The sequence below is a fragment of the Hypomesus nipponensis genome, chromosome 14 (assembly GCF_054491055.1).
Source record: "Hypomesus nipponensis isolate SF chromosome 14, ASM5449105v1, whole genome shotgun sequence".
Lineage (NCBI taxonomy): Eukaryota > Metazoa > Chordata > Actinopteri > Osmeriformes > Osmeridae > Hypomesus > Hypomesus nipponensis.
Window position 1 is genome coordinate 127,702 of NC_140374.1, and position 20,035 is coordinate 147,736.

The window sequence follows — 20,035 nt, forward strand, 5'->3', positions numbered from 1 at the left end:
CTCTATGAAGTTGCCCTCAGCACCCAAGGATGTGCAGCGTGACGTTTGGATGAGCGTTTAACCACAACTACATTTGAACATTAAGAAAATGTATGTCTTTATTCAGAAAGTTATGAAAGACCATGTCTTTATTAGATTCAAGAGCATCGTGGGAATTGGAGTTGGAGCTGGAGCCTACATTCTGGCCAAGTTTGCTGTGAGTCCACTAACTTAACCTGTTACTTTGCTATGAGTCCACTAACTTAACCTGTTGGCAAGATAATCACCTACGTAACCAATAAACACTAGGGGCCCTATTTTAACGATCTGAAACGCAAGTATCAAAACGCAAAGGGCAAGTAACTTTGTGGGCGGGACTCCGGTGCGGTTGCTATTTTGCCGGCGGGATAAATGACTTTGCGCCTGGCACAAGTCTAAAATGGGTTGGTCTGAAGTAGCTACATTAGCAATGGGTGTGGTTTGGGCAGAACGTGCAATAAACTAATCAGAGCATCATCTCACATTCCCTTTAAGAGCAGGCGCGCTTGTTCTATGACGGATTGCTATTTTAACGGCGGATTTGCCAGGTGCACGCCAGGAGCGGTTTACAGATGAGGAGACCCATGTTTTCGTCAGGGCCGCAAAAGATAGAAAAGTGACATTGTATGAGAAAGGCAGAGCATTTTTCTCATTGCACTAAGTTGCCCACTCATGCTGCTCATTCAAATTCTTAGTCTTATTTTTATATATATTTTGTTGTTTTTTATTGTTATATTTTTGAATTGTTTAGTTCTGAGAATTAGTTTAGCCATTGTACTTTTTTACTTAAGACCCATATATGTTTATTGTTTGCAACTTCCTGCCACAGTAAATTACGTGTTTGTGTAACATACATGGCGAATAGACCGAATTCTGATTCTAATTGGGATGGGAGAAGAAACCCACCCACCCAAATTAGCTCAGGTTAAACAGGCGTGGGAGGAAATTGCCACAATTGTTACAAATCAAGTTCACATACATAGAGATTTCTCATGAAAATCATTTTAATCATTGACATGACAGAAATGTAACACAGCCATACAATAAATCAAAACAATGTAACGTAGCTTTGCAGAAAGAATGGTCAATGGAGCGAGGCCAGTTTTGTACAAATGAAATGTACGAGAGTCTGGTTAGGACTAGGCTACGTCTGCCCCGAATTCAAAGAGAAATCCCCCACGGAGTCCAGACACTGGTGGTGGTGGCGATTGCCGACAACCCATTGAGCCGGAACGAAGTGACCGGCGGCAACGGGGAGGTGGAGGGTCGCGCAGTTTGGTAGCATGGACAAACTAAAAAGGGAGAAACACATATTTAAAGGCACGGCATCATTATGATAGGCTGGCAGGCGGGGAAAGTTCTGTCACTTATTGATAAAAGGGAGCGGCTAATCGATTGCCTACTGAAACCCAGATGACAGCCCGACATGAGAAGAGGGAAAGAAGAGAGCGTTCATTGCGGAGGGAGTGAATAGTGGAACGTATCAAGTGAGCCCGAGTGCAGGGTTCGGTCTTGCCTGACTGAACTTGCGCTAAGCTTCATTTCCTAATTTCTCTTTCTCTTCTCTATCTTTCCCTCCCTCTTTCCTCTATTTCTCTTTCTGTCTCCCTTACTGTCTCCCACCTCTTTCCCTCCCTCTCTCTCCCCTCAGCTGATCTTCCCGGACCTGGTTGAGGGTCTAGTTCTGCTCAACATCGATCCAAATGGGAAGGGCTGGATTGACTGGGCGGCATCAAAGGTGGATCATCACCCTGTCAAGCCTGTTATTAGCATGATACACTGTAGTCACTGTGTTCTCAAGCCTGTTATTAGCATGCTACACTGTAGTCATTGTGTTCTCTCACCCAACCAGAATCCCAGAAAGGGATGGTATTAAGGGTTAGAAATTAAAGTAATTAATTATGAAGCCATCATTATGCCATCATTATCACATTTAACGTCAGTATGCTTTATTGGCATGGCTAAATGGGTTCACAGCAACACAATTAGTTTTCTTTCTATTACGCTCATTATATATCTACTTCTCTCTGTCGTTGTCTCTCTCCCCACTTGCCCTCTCCAGTTGTCTGGTCTGACCAGTGCTCTGCCTGACACAGTGTTGCCTCATCTCTTCAGCCAGGTCAGTTGTCTGTCTGTCTGTCTGTCTGTCTGTCTCAGTTTCTCTCCTCCTCTTTGGTCTCTCTCCTCTGTGGTAAATGATGTCACCCGCGCTTTCAGACAAGAGTGTCGAAAAGCGGAGCAAAAGTGGAAAAAAGATCAACAGAGTTTTAGGTTCTCAAACGTCACAGTATGGGAATAAAAAAGCATCACGTCATGTGAGCGTCCTGTTTATAGTAATAGGTGCATTCGACTTCATGCAGTGCCAGCGTCGCCTGCAGCCGCCTGCAGCCCGGCTGACTTGAGGCAGCCAATGGCTTTCTCGGCATCAACGCAGGTGGCTGTCGGCACCGCCGGTGCTGCATGAAGTCAAACACAACTAGCGTAATGGGGTCATTTATTTGTGAATTGCATTACATTTCTGAATTACGAAATACATTTGTGCATCGCATTTGTGAATCATTCAAACAAATGAACCTCACGCCTGAAAGGTAAAGGAAGTCGATCGTGTTATTCGTAGTTGTTGTTGATTTTGAACATTCTGATTGGTTTGCATGGCTTTATCCTTCACATTACACTGCCGCCTACAGGTTTGGCATAGTTATGATGGCTGTTCTGTCCTCCCTGTACTGTGCTGAGTATAGTTTGACAGGCAGCTAAACTCTTCCCACAAACAATCCACCGGAGACGTGTTCCTCCAACATCGTTGGTTTATTGAAAGTGTTAGAAGGTAAAACTGGAGAGAATACATAACAATGTATCAGTGACATGTTGCAAAATAAACACAGAAGCATTTTGATGTACAGATTGGCTCATAAAACAAATAAATCATTAAACTGTACAGTACAGTACGAACAGCTGGGCTATACAGTACAGCACGGAGTAGAATGCTACATACTTGCTACATACTAGCTCTAGTCTAGTTGAGTCAAACGATACTAAGTAAGGACAAGTATTGTTTCAGAACAAAATGAAGATATTACTGAGACAGCATGCTATATACATTTCTTATTAAGAAAGTTTGGACATTTAGAAAACATGAGAAAAGCTCAGTTTTACCTAAATAAATAATGTTTACTTTGGTAACCTTGACAACCGTATCAAACGGACACAGCTGGAGCTTCGCTAGTATTAAACACATACATAAGAACAACTTTTACATCAGATATTTATCTTGGGTGAAACCACAACATTTCAAAACCACAATATCTTACCAAAGATGCTATTAAAGGGGCCAAAAACCATTGATGAACCACAAGCTATGTAGGCATGAACAATTATGATACAGAAGCTGCGTCAACTGAAACATGAAACAATGTAACAAGACGTGAAACACTTGAGAGCAATGACGTCACCATGCCACCCGCACCAGCAACAAACTTCAAACATAACAGCAACAAACTCAAAACATAACAATGGCGCTCGGGGCGTATATGCGGGTTCATGTAAACAGAAATTTTTTTGAAAACGTACTTGTGTGTACAATGTTATTTTTGAAAACAGAGGGGAAGAAATATTAGTTTCTGTAAATACCCGGCTATGTGTAAACGTGGCCTAAGACTATGTTATCTGAGGCCTCTTTTAAGCTTTGTGAATATTTTTTCAAACATTTCACAAAAAAAAATTATGATATTAGAAGCTCCATTGTTCCTTCTAAACCCTGTCACTTGCAACTGCCCTGTCCTATGAGTTGCCTGTCAAACCTGTCTTTCAAACTCAGCTATCTGATATAATCTCTACTATGAAGTTTTCTGGTTCTAAATTAGATATCATCCCGGCTCATCTTTTTAAGGATGTTTTCTCTACCGTTAGTCATATGGTAACCGCTATCATAAACAGCTCTTTAACCAAAGGTGTTGTTCCAGCTAGTTTTAAACATGCAATTGTGCAACCTATGTTGAAGAAACCTCAACTTGATCCAGAAATGTGCAGTGATTCTCAACCAATCTCTAAACTGCCTTTTATAGCTTTATAGCTTTTAGAGAAATACGTTTTTTCACTGGTCCAGTTTTATTTGAATTCCTTTAATATCTTGGACAAGTTCCAATCTGGCTTTAGGTTATTACATTGCACTGATTCAGCTCTGTTGAGGGTTACGAATGATATCTTACTTGCTTTAGATTCAGGTTGTTGTGTTGTTGTGCTGGTTTTGTTAGACCTGAGCGCTGCATTTGATACCATTGACCACAACATTCTTCTTGAATGGCTAGAATACATGGTGGGTGTCAAGGGCACTGTATTACAATGGTTTGCTTCCTACTAGTGTTTTCAAATGATTCAAATATTTAATTGCGATTAATCGCATTAATGTCATAGTTAACTCACGATTAATCGCAAATAATCGCACATTTTTATCTATTCTAAATGTACCTTGATTTCTTTTTGGCCCCTTATTTGTTCTCATTTTAATGCTCTTATCAACATGGAAAAGTGGATCGGATTGCTCAGTGCAAATGTTTTTTTTAATTGAAAACAACATTGCAGGCAAATTGCCTGGCTTTGACGAGTGGGCGGAGGATTCGCATCAGCTGTGTGCTTGGCCATCAAGTGGTATTTCAGACTGGATGTGCTGCGATGATAGCTCAGTTCACAATGACAAAACACACAGATCACTTTGGTCTTGTCAATGGAACCATTTGGCATCTTTTTTAAAGAAAAACTTTCCATTCAGAATCTTATTGGCATCCATTTCGGCATGTCGCGCTCGCCATCACTTAAAACGTAACGTTAGCCTACTATGGCTTGCAAGCCTGTTGTTTTGTTTCCGGTCTAGCTAGATCCGGTGTGGTGTTGTAGTTTTTCTAATGTCAGTAGTTTTTGCAACAGCAGGCGAAAAGGTTTTCTAGGCCAAAAAGAAAGTTAATCTTGCGATAAAAAAATGTACACTGTTAAAATGGGTTTGCGTTAACGCCGTTAGTAACGCGTTTAACCGGCAGCACTACTTCCTACCTAGAAAATAGGACTTTGTCTGTAAATTTAGGCAATTGTTCCTCGTCATCTGCGCCTGCTCTGTTTGGTGTGCCCCGGGGATCTATTTTGGGACCTTTATTGTTTTCTCTTTATATGTCCTCTTTGCCCTCATTTTTCAGAAGTATAACATTTCATATCACTGCTATGCAGATGATTCTTAGCTTTACCTTCCAGTAAGGTTTGAAAACACTGCTTCATTTGATGTGTTATTGGAATGTGTAGATGATATAAAGAGGTTGATGACAAGTAACTTTCTGAAGTTAAATGACAATAAAACAGGTTTTAATTCTGGATTGCCCGGCAGCAGGGGCGTAGCCACGCATAGGCCTGGGTAGGCACAGGCCTACCCAATTTGTTCTAAGGCCTACTCAAAAACAAAAATATCTCCGAAAAATGTATGGTCCGGGTGCACATCACAAAGTAAATAAGTAAAAAAAAACTGAAAAGATGCCTATCCATATTTGTCTAGGCCTACCCAAAAAAAAAATTCTGGCTATGCCCCTGCCCGGCAGATTCCACTCCTGCTCTGAAAGCCCAAATAGGTCCTCCCTCAACAAAAGTATGCAAACAAATCAAAAACCTTGGAGTGATCTTTGACTCTTCCCTATTTTTTGACAAACAAATTAGTGCTGTTATTAGAGGAAGCTTTTTCCATTGAAGATCTATTGCAAAGTTGAAGAATCTTCTTTCAAGCAAAGATTTAGAAGTTGCAATTCATGCATTTGTAACATCACAATTAGACTATTGCAACTCTCTTTATTGTGGTCTTCCTCTTTCTACACTATCTCGATTACAAATTGTTCAAAATGCAGCAGCAAGACTTTTGACTGGGTCTAGAAAGTGGGATCATATTTCTCCTGTTTTGGCATCCCTTCAACGGCTTCCCATTAAGTTTAGAGTTGATTTTAGGATCCTTATGTTTGTTTATAAGGCATTGTCTGGCTGTGCACCAAGGTATATTTGTGATCTCATTGTGCCATACTGTCCTGCTAGGGCAGTCAGATCTTCAAAACACTTGCTTTTAAATGTGTCACGGTTTCGCTACAAATGATCTGGCTTTTTCTGGGCAGGGCCAAAGCTTTGGAATGCTCTTCCTTATCATGTGAGGTCTGCTCCTTCATTGGATATTTTTTTATCTACTCTAACAACACATTTTTATTCTTTAGCTTTTGGAAACTTTTAATTGTTGTTTTATAGTGTAGTTCTGCTATACACTATGTACAGCACTTTGGATCAATTTGTATTGTGTTAAATGTGCTTTATAAATAAAGGTTGATTGATTGATTGATCTCTCTGTGGTATCTCCTCCCTCCTCATCGAGTCTCTCCTCTATCTCTTCAGGAGGAGTTGATGAACAACACAGAGCTGGTCCAGAGCTACAGACAACAGATCAACAACACCATCAACCAGTTCAATCTTCAGCTCTTCTGGAACATGTACAACAGGTACACACACGCACACCCAACACAAACACACATACACATACTCAGTACACACACATCCAACACATGCACCCAACACACACACACTGTCTGGCTGAGGCCCTCTTCTGTATCTCTCAGTCGTCGGGACCTGGAGATGAACCGCAGTGGGACAGTGCTCAATGCCAAGACCCTGAGGTGAGCAACCCTCCACCAGCAGACAATTCTTTAATGCCCCTGAACTCAGCCAGCAGTGTGACTATCATCCCCTCCTTCCAGGTGCCCTGTCATGTTGGTTGTGGGGGACAATGCCCCAGCCGAGGAGGGAGTGGTGAGTTCATCTTCATCTCCATCGCAAACTTTATCCACTCACTTCCAGCTCCCATCATCTCTCCCCTCCCCTCCTCTCCTAACATCTTCTCTTCTCTCACCATCTCTCCTCCCATCTTCTCTCCCCTCCTTTCCTCTCCTCCCATCTTCCGTCTTCTCCTCTCCTACCATCTTCTCTCCTAGCAATCTTCCCTCCCCTCCTCTCCCCTCCCCTCCTCTCCTCCCATCTTCTCTCCTCCCATCTCCCTTCCTTTCCTTTCCTCCCATCTCCTCTTCTCCCATCTTCTCTACCCTCCTCTCCTTTCCCCTGTTTGTGCAGTATGACTCATGTCTGCAGTATTGTGGCTACTGAAACATCTGGGTCAACCCCAGTCCTTGCTGTCACTCACACACACACACACACACACACACATATACACACTCACACACTCACATACACACACACACAGTCCGTTCACCGCGAATGACGCGTCAGCTACTCTAGCGAGTTTTAGAAAGCGCTGAACACCTACAGCAGGGGTGTCAAACTCATTTTCACAGAGGCCCACATCAACATTATGGTTGCCCTCAAAGGGCCAGTTGTAACTATGATGTAACAATGTAAAAACATAGGGCCTCATTCTCTAACATTTTCTGAAGTTTCTTCTGAAATGTTTCTTATGGGCTTCGGAGAAAATACGTAAGAAAAACATCTGCCATATTCATGAATGCTTGAAAATATGTTCCTACGCAGCAGAAGTTTTCTACGCTGTGCTCCCCAAGAAGAAAGCACGTCCTCGTGCTCCTGAATTTGCATACATACACCCCCCCGACAGCTCCTCATAAGGGCACGCAACAGCAGTGACGTGTGCAATCTGAATCGACACAATTAGGAAAGCAACAGGAACGTAAGTTATGTCCAAGTGAAAAGCAAGCGGTGCACAGGTGCATCGGTGCAACATCATACCAGTAAGATGAGCAGTGGAATTGTTCTCCACTGGATCTAACAGTGTGCACACTAAGCAAGGTTAATTTTTATAATTATTTAAATCCGAGGATGTCTGTTATGGCAAGCCGTTTTATCATTTAACCAATGAATTCTTGATATCCAAAATCAGAATTCTTGATATCAAAAATACAATTCTAAGCTTTTTTATCAAGTTTTCTGTAGTTCAGAACAAATCCCAGATGAGAAAACGTTCATGAATGCCAAATGTTTTCCTAAATCCAATTCAGAAGAAATTCCTTCTTAAATTCTTCTTAACTGTGTTCGAGAATGAGGCCCATAATGTTTTAGTTGTAGCTTTTGTGAACATAGGGCCTATTCTGCTGCAATTGCAGTCCGGCCTTTTAATTCTTGGACAATCTGCTGTTTTTCTTGACTGGATACATTTGGCATATTTATCTCTGTGCTTGGTGTCAAAATGCCGACAGAGATTGTATTCTTTAACGACCAACATTGCCTTATAACACAAAATACATACTGGTTTTTCTCCTTGAAGCACAAACATTCGCTTTCCTATCTTTATTGAAAGTGCTTTCCATCCAGGGCTGGATGCAGCCTGCTTTGACTGGGGGTGCAGTGACATTTTTGGGGGGGTATCATGATTACGGAAGGGGATTGTATTATTTTTTATATTGATAGGCCTGATATATTTTGTTTTTTGAGACTGCTTGAGACTGCTTTTTGAGACGTTAATCAGGCACGGAGCCAGGCGTTGTAAACATTCGAGGACTAGCCCAAACCTAGGACGTATTCTGGGTTTGTTCTGATGCTAGATAGGGATTTCCACACTGAATGCAAGCACTCGCAGCGTGCCCTTCGTTTAAGTGCAGCAGTGTGAGGGTCCTCTATGTGTCAGTCTCACTAGGTTGTGTGTTATGGAGTTGCATCTGCACACTGCACACAGGGAAACCAGACCGAGTCAGGACAGGCACATCAACGTTGCAGACAGAAACATAAAATAGCCCACAGCAGTTATTGGAAATTCTGCTGTCTTTATTCATTTGTTAACTGTGATTGTATAGTGGGAGTGGTTGTTTTTACAAAATCAATTTCACATAACTTAAGTACAGTACACATTCAATGACAGTTACCTGCACACAGGGAAACCAGACCGAGTCAGGACAGGCACATCAACGTTGCAGACAAAAACAAAAAATAGCCCTACATCACGCAAAGGCAGACAAAGAAATAGCATTAGTAGCTAGCTAGCAACAACGGAAAATGAGCTACAATTAGCATTAACTTTGAGGCCGAATTTAACGTCTCACTCGACGCCAAACAAACGGCACTCATCTCTAAACTTCATTACAACAAAAATACAGTAGCATTTAACATTGTGTGGTGGCTTTAAAGCATCTAGGCTCATTTTGTATCTGCAGCGTCTAACATGCAACTCACCACGGCAGTTATCGGAAATTCTGCTGTGGATTAACCATAATACATTGCTTTTAGCGCGGCGCAATGTGAAGGTGACGCAATCAAATGGCACTGTCCCCATTTAAGCAGGAATTTAACAGAACCTATATACAACCGTTACACTAGCACATTCGGCGCCCTGGGCGAGATGTATGAACAGCACCCCCGCCACCTAGATTTGCGCCCCCGGTTGGGCTACCCCCCAACCGCAACACTGATATGTGACTCGGCGCTCTCTGCCGGTGGTGCGGGACGGTTAATTAGGGTTCCTCCGTCAGGAGGAAACCTATTGTTTTCGTTAGTTGTATTATTATTAGGGTTCCTCCGTAAGGATGCATGCCTTATTTCTCATGGCAAACAAAAAAGCCTCAAGGACCCATAAGGTCCGCCATGATGGATTTTCCTGTACAGTGATAATTTGGGAAAACATTCAAAATTCCTCTTCTCTTGAACCAAAGGTCTAATAACTTGAAATTTTGTACAGATATGTATCATTGACGTATTTAAAAACTTATAGCAATTGAATAAAATACAAAATGGCTGAAAGGGGTGTATTTATGCAAATGTACATATTGCCTCAATATATTTGTGTCACTAAATCAAATGTCATTTTGAATGATGGTTTTTCAAACCTAATAGGCTTTAAGGTGACACGCCCCTGAAGTACCATGAACAATTTCACCTTGATATGTCAAAATATGACTGATTTACAGCTGTTTGAACTTGGACCAAATCTGACAATGCTCGCCATTGGAGAAACAGCTTTTTTTATTATCCAGTTACTGAACTTTGTGTATTTCATGCCTGGGAATGGCTCAATTGGCAATTGGATCAAATACAAAATGGCTGAAAGAGGTGTATTTATGTAAATGTACACATTGCTTCAATTTCTTTGTGTCAATAAATCAAATATAATTTTGACTGATGGTTTTTCAAACCTAATAGGGTTCAAGATGACATCTCTCTGAAGTACCATAAACAATTTCACCTTGGTATGTTAATATGATTGAATTAGAGCTGTTTCAACCTTGGCTGAATCTAACAACACTTACCACAGGAGAAACAGCTTACTTTTTTGTACAGTAACTGAACATGCCAATACTCAACACTGAGAATAGCTCAACGAGCTGGAACGGTGACCTGCAAAGTAGGTTTGAATCCAGCCACACTGAGTCTGTCATAATTTTGATTACTTGTTTAGTTAAACAGGCAGACATCATTCTGAAATACCATGCGCAATTTCATGCAATTTCACCTTGGCATGTCAACCTTTTCTTAACCTTTGTTCCAAAGCTGACCAAAAACTAATATTCATATCACGCAGTCAGAGCACAGCTAGATAATCAGCGTCGGCACCCTTGGGTACCCGGCATGCAGTGCGGCATGTCCAAAAATGCAAAGACTTTCAGTTGTTGTGTTTGTTCAGTTAGATGTTTGTAATGTTATTGTTGGTTAGATAATATAATCTTTTTGGTCACCCTGATTGCGTATGTTGTGTAGTTTAATGGGACCAGAGAGTCGGCTGCTAAACTGTCACAGGCTTTTCTTGCAAGGAGCTGAATATGAACACTGCCCAAGCCCAATTGCCCACATGACTTTAGTTAGATGTGCATTGACTGAGAGTCTGGAATTGTTTTTGGCCAAACGTGGAGTCGTTTTGCTTTCTTGTTGTCCAAGTCTCGATCTTCTGCAGTGTACATGTTCATAATATTTTGCCATTTTGCGGAGGAACCCGCATCGCTGCTTGCAGCTATATTTCATGGACAAATTTTCCGCCCCCCTCTTGATGTCGCCCTAGGCGGCTGCCTATGTCACCTATGCCTAGGACCGGCCCTGGAGTGCAGAATAGCTTTTTGAACTTAATGTGAAATAATCATTGCGGTTTTCCATTGGTAAAACCTTGTCTTGTGAAGATGATGTCTATCATTTCTGGCTCCAAATTGTTGACAGGGAATGTCATGAACCCGGCAAAGGGGAACACAGGCGCGAGGACTAATGCAGTGGTAATTTATTTAAAGAATACTAAGTTAACATAACTAAATGTGAGGTATGTAAGTCAGTAAGTCAGTGTACATGTGTCTGAGCGTCTCATGATAGTGAGCGTTGTGTTGAAGGGTTTATTAACAAAAGTCAAAAGGTTGCCACAACTCAAAACAAAAGCGTGCTTTGGAAAAACAGAAGGGTCGTCTCTCTCTTCTGATGTCCTATTAAAGAAGGAGGAAACCACCGGGCCCAGGGGTAGCCACTTGACAGCTGAGGAGGCCGTCACAGGAATCAGAAACATGCTAGCTTGGCTGAGTACTCTAACCAAGTTTGAGAGCGATACCAACTTGGGTTGAATGCCCGAGGACCTTGGCTGAAAATTAGCATGGGGTATGTTTGCATTGGAGTGCTGTCATTCAAACCATGATTGCCTTCAACCAGTTAAACTTTGCGTTAACACTCATGTGCATACACTGAGGTGAAATCAGTTTCATATTTGAGATTCAACAGACATTCATATTCGTACCTCTGTTCAGGCTCCGCATCATATTTAGGGACCGGGGTAAAAGAGTAGACAGTCCGAATGTTCAATATCTTTGTCAAAATCGACCATACAAACTTTAAACTTGTTGCACATTCTTCTACTACTGTCTGACCAATTTGTCCAACTTTTGGTTTGGTCATAATGTTGATTATTAGTGAACCCATAGCCAATAAATCAATTTAAAAAAAACATTTTCCAGAATTTCATCAATATCTTTGTAAAAAATGACCACAGAAACTTCAAACTTGTTTCACATTCTCCTACTACTATCTGAACAAGTTGTTCAACCTTTGGTTTGGTGATAAAGATGATTATTGATTAACCCATAGCCAATAAATCAATAAAAACACCAATATTTCTGTGTTTCCTCAATATCTTTGTCAAAAATGAACATAGAAACTTCAAACTTGTTGCATGTTTCTTCTACTAGTATCTAGACAAGTTGTCCAACCTTTTGGATGATTTGGTGGTAAAAAAAAGGTTGGGTAATAAAGTCGATCAGTGATTGACCCATAGCTAATAAAACAATGAAAAATTAATATAGAGTTAATAGTATAACTCTCTCTATTATTTTTGTAATTAGGTAAACCAGTTTAAGTTCAAGTATTTTATTGTCAGATCCACAGAACAACACAAGGTCAGACTGGGCACTTAAATTCTTAGGACAAGACAACGCAAAGCAATCTGGCATAACATGACATTAAGTACACGGAACTTAGATTGCACCTATGCTAAGCTAAATTAAATAAGTAAACTCCAAAATATACATGTAATACATACAAATTAAATACAATATACTAAATCACTAATACACATAATAACCTATACTAACCTAAGTGAAGTACAGTGAAGTGCAACAATTCTGATTGTGCAACCAGTAGCTGAAAGTGACAGTGCAAAATAACGAGTAGCTGAAAGTAACAGTGCAAAGTAACGAGTAGCTGAAAGTGACAGTGTATAAATGTTTTTGTTCACTTTGTTGACATGTTTGCTAAATAAAGGGGAAAAAAATTAACATTGATGAAGTTTCTATGTTCATTTTTGACAACTTCATCACTCACCAAACCAAAGGTAGGACAACTTGGTTTGCTAGTAGTAAAGAATATGAAACAAGTTTTAATGTTCATTTTTGACAAAGATATTGAGGAAATACTGGAAAATTTGAGTTTTATTGATTTATTGGCTATGGGTTAATCAATAATCAATATTATCACCAAACCAAAGGTTGGATGAATTGGTCAGTCAGTAGTAGAAGAATGTGCAACAAGTTTGAAGTTTATGGTAGATTTTGACAAAGATATTGAAGAAACATTCGGACTCTCTACTCTTTTACCCTGGTCCTTAAATATGATGCAGAGCCTTAATGGAGGTACAAATATAAATGTCTGTTGAATCTCGAATATGAAACTGATTTCACCTCGGTTGTGCATACACTGCTTTCTCGAGACGGGATGTCGTCACTTTGCCGTAACATAATCGAAATGCATTGTGAGAGATTTTAGTTTATGGTCAATGCCTGCTGTAAAGCAACGTACACTTATTTCAATACACCATTTAAGCTTCCACTGGCCACATAAAATGACATGGCGGGTCACATTTGGACCGTGGGCCTTGAGTTTGACACATGTGCCATACAGTTTGATAGAAAATGTTGTGTGTCTATAAACAGGCATAATTGGGGTGTGCTTGTCTTCGGCGAGCACACACAATTGTTCTCTCTCATATATATTATTATTTATTTATTTTCCCACCCCTAAGGATCCCTCAATATTTGGACTACATAGACCATGTCGGTGTCAAAAGGTTCGTCTTGGTAGCGATTACATTGCATGTATTTTTATTTACGTTCCAGGAGCTTACAACGTTAGTGTTGCTACCTGCATATACCTACAGCTAGCAGCTATGCTCTGTTTTGCTCCTAGATTCAGACCTAGTCCTGGTAAATTGTAGAGCTAGTTAACTACTAGAGTGTTCCCCCAGAAATTATACCCTCTAGTTTGTGCATATTACATTTGATAAGGCGTGCGCGCAGGAAGGGGACATGTATCCATTAAAAACATTACAGTTTATTACAGTCACTTTCAAAACTCTTCACACAGTTCTCCTAACCAACTTTCAGCTCAGCACAGCAGTTAATTTCACATTCAACATGCACTAAAACTACCAAATTATTTCATACATGTCTCAAATCAACTAATTCTTTCATAACACTAGCAAAGGTTGACAGCCAACAAAAAAGCCAACACTTTGTCACCCACAGTACAATGACCTAAAAAACACACTAACGACAGGAATCATTATACAATATGTTCTTTTGTAAAACAAGGACACTTCTCTACTGTTTAGAATTCACTGCAATATGTCTTTATTGGAATGAATCAGACATGATGCAGATACAATAGGAATGCTAATGTACTCAGTCTTCAATATTTGGCCACAGGTTCTTATCCACATCACATCTGATGTCATCTAGGGCAATACACCTAGGAAAGAATCTTCTGGCATGCCTGATCCATCCCTGGCAATCTTCTGCTGATATGTCCAGGCATCCAGCATTCATTGTGTTCTGGAGGGACATTTGATCATGTGGATGGTGGTCATAGACCTTCCACCTCCATGAGGAAAATAATTCCTCTATGGGGTTGAGGAATGGAGAGTAAGGTGGGAGGAAAAGTGACACCATTCTGGGATGGGCTGCAAACCACTCGGTGACTGCACGGGAGTGGTGAAATGCCACATTGTCCCATACATTTATAAATGTTGGCTAATTTCTTCTCTCTGCATCCCTTTCCTCACCTAGCACAACCCTTCCATAGAGATCATGCAGGAACGTAAGGAGACGCTCAGTGTTGTATGGCCCAATTAGTGGTTTGTGTAACAGCAGTCCATCAGTAGATATTGCTGAGCACATTGTGATGTTGGCACCCCTCTGGCCCGGGACATCCACTGTGGCTCTCTTCCCAATCACATTCCTTCCTTGTCGCCGTGTTTTGGCCAAGTTGAAACCCACCTCAATCACAAAGATGAAAATGAAATCAATGATGAAAATCATTCTATAATAAATCCACACTCTCCTTACCTTAAAATGTGGCTTTGTGTTTGTTTGGTTTTGTTCAACAACAGCTCACACTGTGAATATTTGCAAAAGTAATGTTGTCCGCCTCGAATGTCAGTGAGTTTTGTGAATTTTTTTCTGATAACCATATCAATAATGGCAGTCTCCTGCACATTAGTAAACATCCTACCTCTCCCATCTGTGTGAGGTAACCATCCTAAGCAGAAACACAAAATCAAGTATTTACATTTAGCAGACGCTCTTAACCAGAGTCACTTGCAGTAAATACAGGGACGTTCCCCCCGAGGCAAGTAGGGTGAAGTGCCTTGCCCAAGGACAAAACATCATTTTTCACACTGTGGGGAATCGATCAAGCAACCTTCTGATTACTAGCCCAATTCCATTCAGCCACCTGACGCCCCAATTACACAGAGGTGGGTTTGGAAGCTTTACTCTATTTACTTCTGTAATGTGCAGCTCAGTCAGATGCCCTTGCAGAATACAAGTTACCTGTTGGTTTGCCGGAAAACTCTAACAATAGATGCCACTGTTGAGCGTTGCAAATTTGGCTGCACTCTCTGACCAGCGTCTCACTGAGGAACAATGATTTATTAAATGATCAATTACAGTAGCTCTAATCTCATCTGAGACTACAGCTCTTGATCTTATTCTTATTCTTCTTTCACCACGCATACATATTCCTCTCCTTCTCCCAGTCACTCTTCTTCCTCTTTCAGCCACTTCTCTATCTTTGGCTGGGTCCATGTTTACATTACAATACAAAACTATTCTGACGTCTCCTTTTGTAATGAAATTGAAAGAGTAACACCTGTGTAGGTGTTCAGCTACAATGAGAATCAGCTGTGGTTGCTCTTTAATAGCATTTAATTTTTAGATTCAAAATATATTTCATCACAATATTACTGTAGAAATGTTGCTGTCTTATTCATTTTTGTATTATGTTATTGTTTTGAAAACAGTATGTAAGCATGTGCAAATTAGCCTGTAGGTACATAGAGCTTTGGCGGTTGTTGTGTCGAAGTGAGAAAAGAATGAACATAATTTAAAAAATGAGTAGTCATTGAATGCATTTTGTGCCAAAGCAATGATAAATGATCCACAATTTAGTCCACATATACTTCTGTTGTGCTCCCTGTGTGAAGAGTTTTGAAAGAGTTACCTAGTATTGAAAAAATGTGTCCTAGTGACTGTAAAAAACTGGCATTTTGAAACGGCGATCTAAACCATGCCTTAATAGCTCATGCGTCTAGGCGGGCAGGTTTGCACAGGCGTATGCAAAGCACACGACACCTGTCTGTGCGCTCGCCTAGATATCGATCAAACTGTAAGACTTAAAGCCCTATCTTGCACCCAGCGCAATTGACTTTGTACACCGACGCATGTATCATTTACGGTGGCCATGAAATGCAAATCACACCCACTAGTAGAGTGCATCCCCAAATGAAAACAATCCCCCCAAATACAAGTCAACTTCCTCCAAATAGGATGACATGCTCATCTCCCCCCAGTACAAAGACACGCTCCCCCAAATGGGAAACAACATTACATTAACTCAAAACTGAAAGGGTTGGTACTACACTTTATCGCTGATTGGATACAGTAGGATAACTAACAAGAAATAAGAAATTGATTGACAGAATTGACGAATTTCGTGTTAAACGTAAAAATTGATAGCCAAACAACCATTATGGAATTTCGTAGGGTGATTTCAGGTAATGTGGGACACTTTTTGCTAGAGGCTCCAGTAGACTTACAAAATAACTGTTAACTCGCCCCAGTGGTGTTTCTGTAAATCGTTTTATGGCTTAGGAACATTTTCATGTTGGAATGAAATGGGAATACACAATATTTTAGAAGCTACACACTTTTAAACATAACATAACCCCCTCTCTCACTCAGGTAATGTGGGACAGCTTGTCTGGTAAAGTGGAACAGTCATTGTCTGTCAGCCTGGTCTGCTAATATAATTGGGGTGTGCTTGCCTTCGGCGAGCACAAACCATTGTTATCTCACATATATATTATTGGGTGTGCTTTGCCTTTGGCAAGGGCACAACCATTGTTATCTCACATATATATTATTATTATTCTTTTTGCCCCCCTAAAACTTTGTTTGGACTACATAGACAACCTAGGTGTCAAACATTTTGTCTTGGTAGCAATTGAGTTACTTGTATTGGGATTTACGTTCCGTTGCGCGGTTTAAGTAGAAATTAAGTTTTTGTGGCGAAAAGTGAAGCTAATGTAATGTACAATATCAGCTAATATTATTAAGGAAGTACATCTACCTTCGTAAACAGTAGTCTACTATTTCACTGAAGCAATAGGATCATGACATTAGCCTCTGTTGCCCGGGCAACACATACTACAGCGGTCTATGATGCATCTGTTTTCAATCGTTAAAATTAACATTCCTCACAAATACATTTTCGTTGTAGGATTTATTATGACATTAGATTACAAGTAAACGATTTGTGGGTGAAATTATCATTGCCTGTGGTTTCAAAACCAGTGTAGCTCACTGCAACGCTGTAGCCTAGTCTAGTGGCTAACAAAAACATCTCCACAGCTGTTTACAGTACTACTGTAGTGTCTACTAAACTGAACTCCATTGCCACAGCCTAAACTTTGTCTGTTCATGAAAATAATTCATTTCAGCCTTGACCGTACAATGGAAGTAATGTTAAATCGAATTCAACCAACGCAATCGCTACTGAGACAGTCTAGTAGTAGTAGCCTACAATTTACCGGGGCAGCTTCTCTACACAGCAGGTCTATATCACATTTTGCCTTGTTACTGACAATTAGGTAAATTTTTACACCGGTCTGCCAAATGTATTCGTTTTGATGCAACTATGAGGTTGCTGATCACCATTCCCTCTTGCAGGGGAAGTAACAACTTTGTTTCACAAGCATTCTTTGTTACTTCAAACTTCTGCTGGGCGTCTAGCATATGGTCTAGCTCAGCGGTTCTAAAACTTTTCCCCTGGCGACACCCCAAAATTCCGTGGTGACGTTTGGCGACCCCCTATTCTCGTGACTAGTGGAAACATGGGGGAAACCGGAATTCTCCTCCCCCAAAAGTAGCTAGCACTATGGCTGGAAACTCCTCTCGATAACTAAAAAACGTTCGAATTTCTTCCACAATCGACCGAATTGGCCAAACAAGGCATGTGCATTTACCTTAAAGTGTACATTATCTAGCTAGTTAATGTTGTTTTTCCAAGTTTTCTAGAAATATGCTCAAATCGAGGCTTAACAGTGCTATTACTACTACCGTCATAGCTGCCTGTCCTGTCGGACACGTAATTCTTTCCTAAAAAACTTGCGTCACTCCCACAAACAAATGCTTCGTAAGTAAACATTTTAGACTTTTAATTGACAATATTGACAACACATATTAAGAAATTTGTCTTTAGGCATAATATTGTCTCTGATTTCAATTCGAAGCTGTAAATCTACTGTAGGCAATCTCCCATGGTATCCGCTCTGGCTCCGTCTCGGAAAACAAGGGCTGCCGTTGTTGACGATACATTTATTTACCCCTCCCAGTAACCCCTTAACCAATGTGTAAAACATTGTGCATTGTGCAAACATATGTGCTTTGAGCTCAAGTTGTCATGAGTATCTGGCAGTTTTCAGAAATAAAGTCGGTGATTGGACGGCAAAGATATTAAGGCAGGAAACATGGGAATTTTATTTCCCATATTTGAATTGTCAGGCAGGAATCATCTCGTCTCCAAACATTTTTAACGACCCCCCGACAACCCCCACTTTGAGAACCGCTGGTCTAGCTGACTGGTTACTAAGTAACAACTTTGTTGCAGGAACATTCTTTGTACATTGTGAGCTAACAGTGTCCGGTAGGCTTCTTCGCTATAAATAATGATGTCGCTATAAATAATGATGTAAACCGAGACCACTAAGCCCTCAAAGAAAATGTAAGGTCAAAGAGACAAAAGAAAGGTTTGAGGTTACTCTGAAAATTATAAATAAAATAGGCTAATGTAATAATAAAACTGCTAAATCCTTCTCTAACTAGGCTCCTCTATCTTGCATAATGAAACATCAAGTTTTTTAAGTAATCAATACAGGGCTCCAGACTTACTTTTTTTACTTGGAGCACAGTAGCCCTTGCCTGAACATTTTAGGAGCGCAAGCAGAAAATTTAGGGGCACACCTTATATTGACCTAATGCATTTATTAATGTAACTAGAGAGGGTACAATTCAGTTGCAATTTTAGACCCTTTATAGGAGTGCTCAAGCACCCCTTAATTTATTCTCAGCACCCCAAAAATAATATATTTTAAATGTATTGTTTATTATCATTTGATGCTGGTAGTTCATGAAGAACGGGACATCCTTAGTTTTCATTCAATATTTTGCATAATAATTAGTGCTGTCAAACGATTAAAATATTTAATCGCGATTAATCGCATTAATGTCATAGTTAACTCGCGATTAATCACAATTAATCGCACATTTTTATCTATTCTAAATGTCCCTGATTTCTTTTTGTCCCAATCTTTTTTCAAATTTTAATGCTCTTATCAACATAGAAAAGTGGTTCGGATTGCTTTGTGCAAATATTTTTTTTATTGAAAACAACATTGCAATCGCCTGGCTTTGACGAGGGGGCAGAGAATTCGCATCAGCTGTGTGCTTGGCCATCAAGTGGTATTTCAGACTGGACGTGCTGCGATGATAGCTCAGTTTACAACGACAAAACACACAGATCACTGGTCTTGTCAATAGAACCATTTGGCAACTTTTTAAAAGCAAACTTTCCATTCAGAATCTTATTGGCATCCATTTCGGCATCTCGCGCTCGTCATCCACTCAAAACGTAACGTTAGCCTACTACCAGAGAATGTCTAATATCCGTAAACGGGCTCTGCTACTACTCTTTAGCCAGCTCGCAAGCCAAACGAGTGTTTGGCGTGCCTGTTGTTTTGTTTCCGGTCTAGCTAGATCCGGTGTGGTGTTGTAGTTTTTCTAACGTCGGTAGTTGTTGCAACAGCATGTGAAAAAAACTACAAAGTTTGCTAGGCCAAAAAGAGCGTTAATCGCGCGATAAAATAATTGACGCCGTTAATTTGGGTTTGCGTTAACGCCGTTAATAACGCGTTAAACTGACAGCACTAATAATAATACATAAATGTATTAATTGTTATCCAGTGAAATTAGGGATTTAT

General features: G+C 40.4%; 1 protein-coding gene across 1 annotated transcript in view; it reads left to right on the top strand.

The window, feature by feature from the left end:
• ndrg4 (NDRG family member 4) overlaps positions 1-20,035 on the top strand; it is a 62,314-nt gene that overhangs the window by 26,623 nt on the left and 15,656 nt on the right. The window contains exons 8-13 of the mRNA XM_084671692.1: positions 136-196; positions 1,670-1,756; positions 2,081-2,137; positions 6,427-6,530; positions 6,648-6,704; positions 6,786-6,837. Coding sequence (XP_084527818.1) covers positions 136-196; positions 1,670-1,756; positions 2,081-2,137; positions 6,427-6,530; positions 6,648-6,704; positions 6,786-6,837 — 418 coding nt within the window. The remainder of the gene's footprint in view (positions 1-135; positions 197-1,669; positions 1,757-2,080; positions 2,138-6,426; positions 6,531-6,647; positions 6,705-6,785; positions 6,838-20,035) is intronic.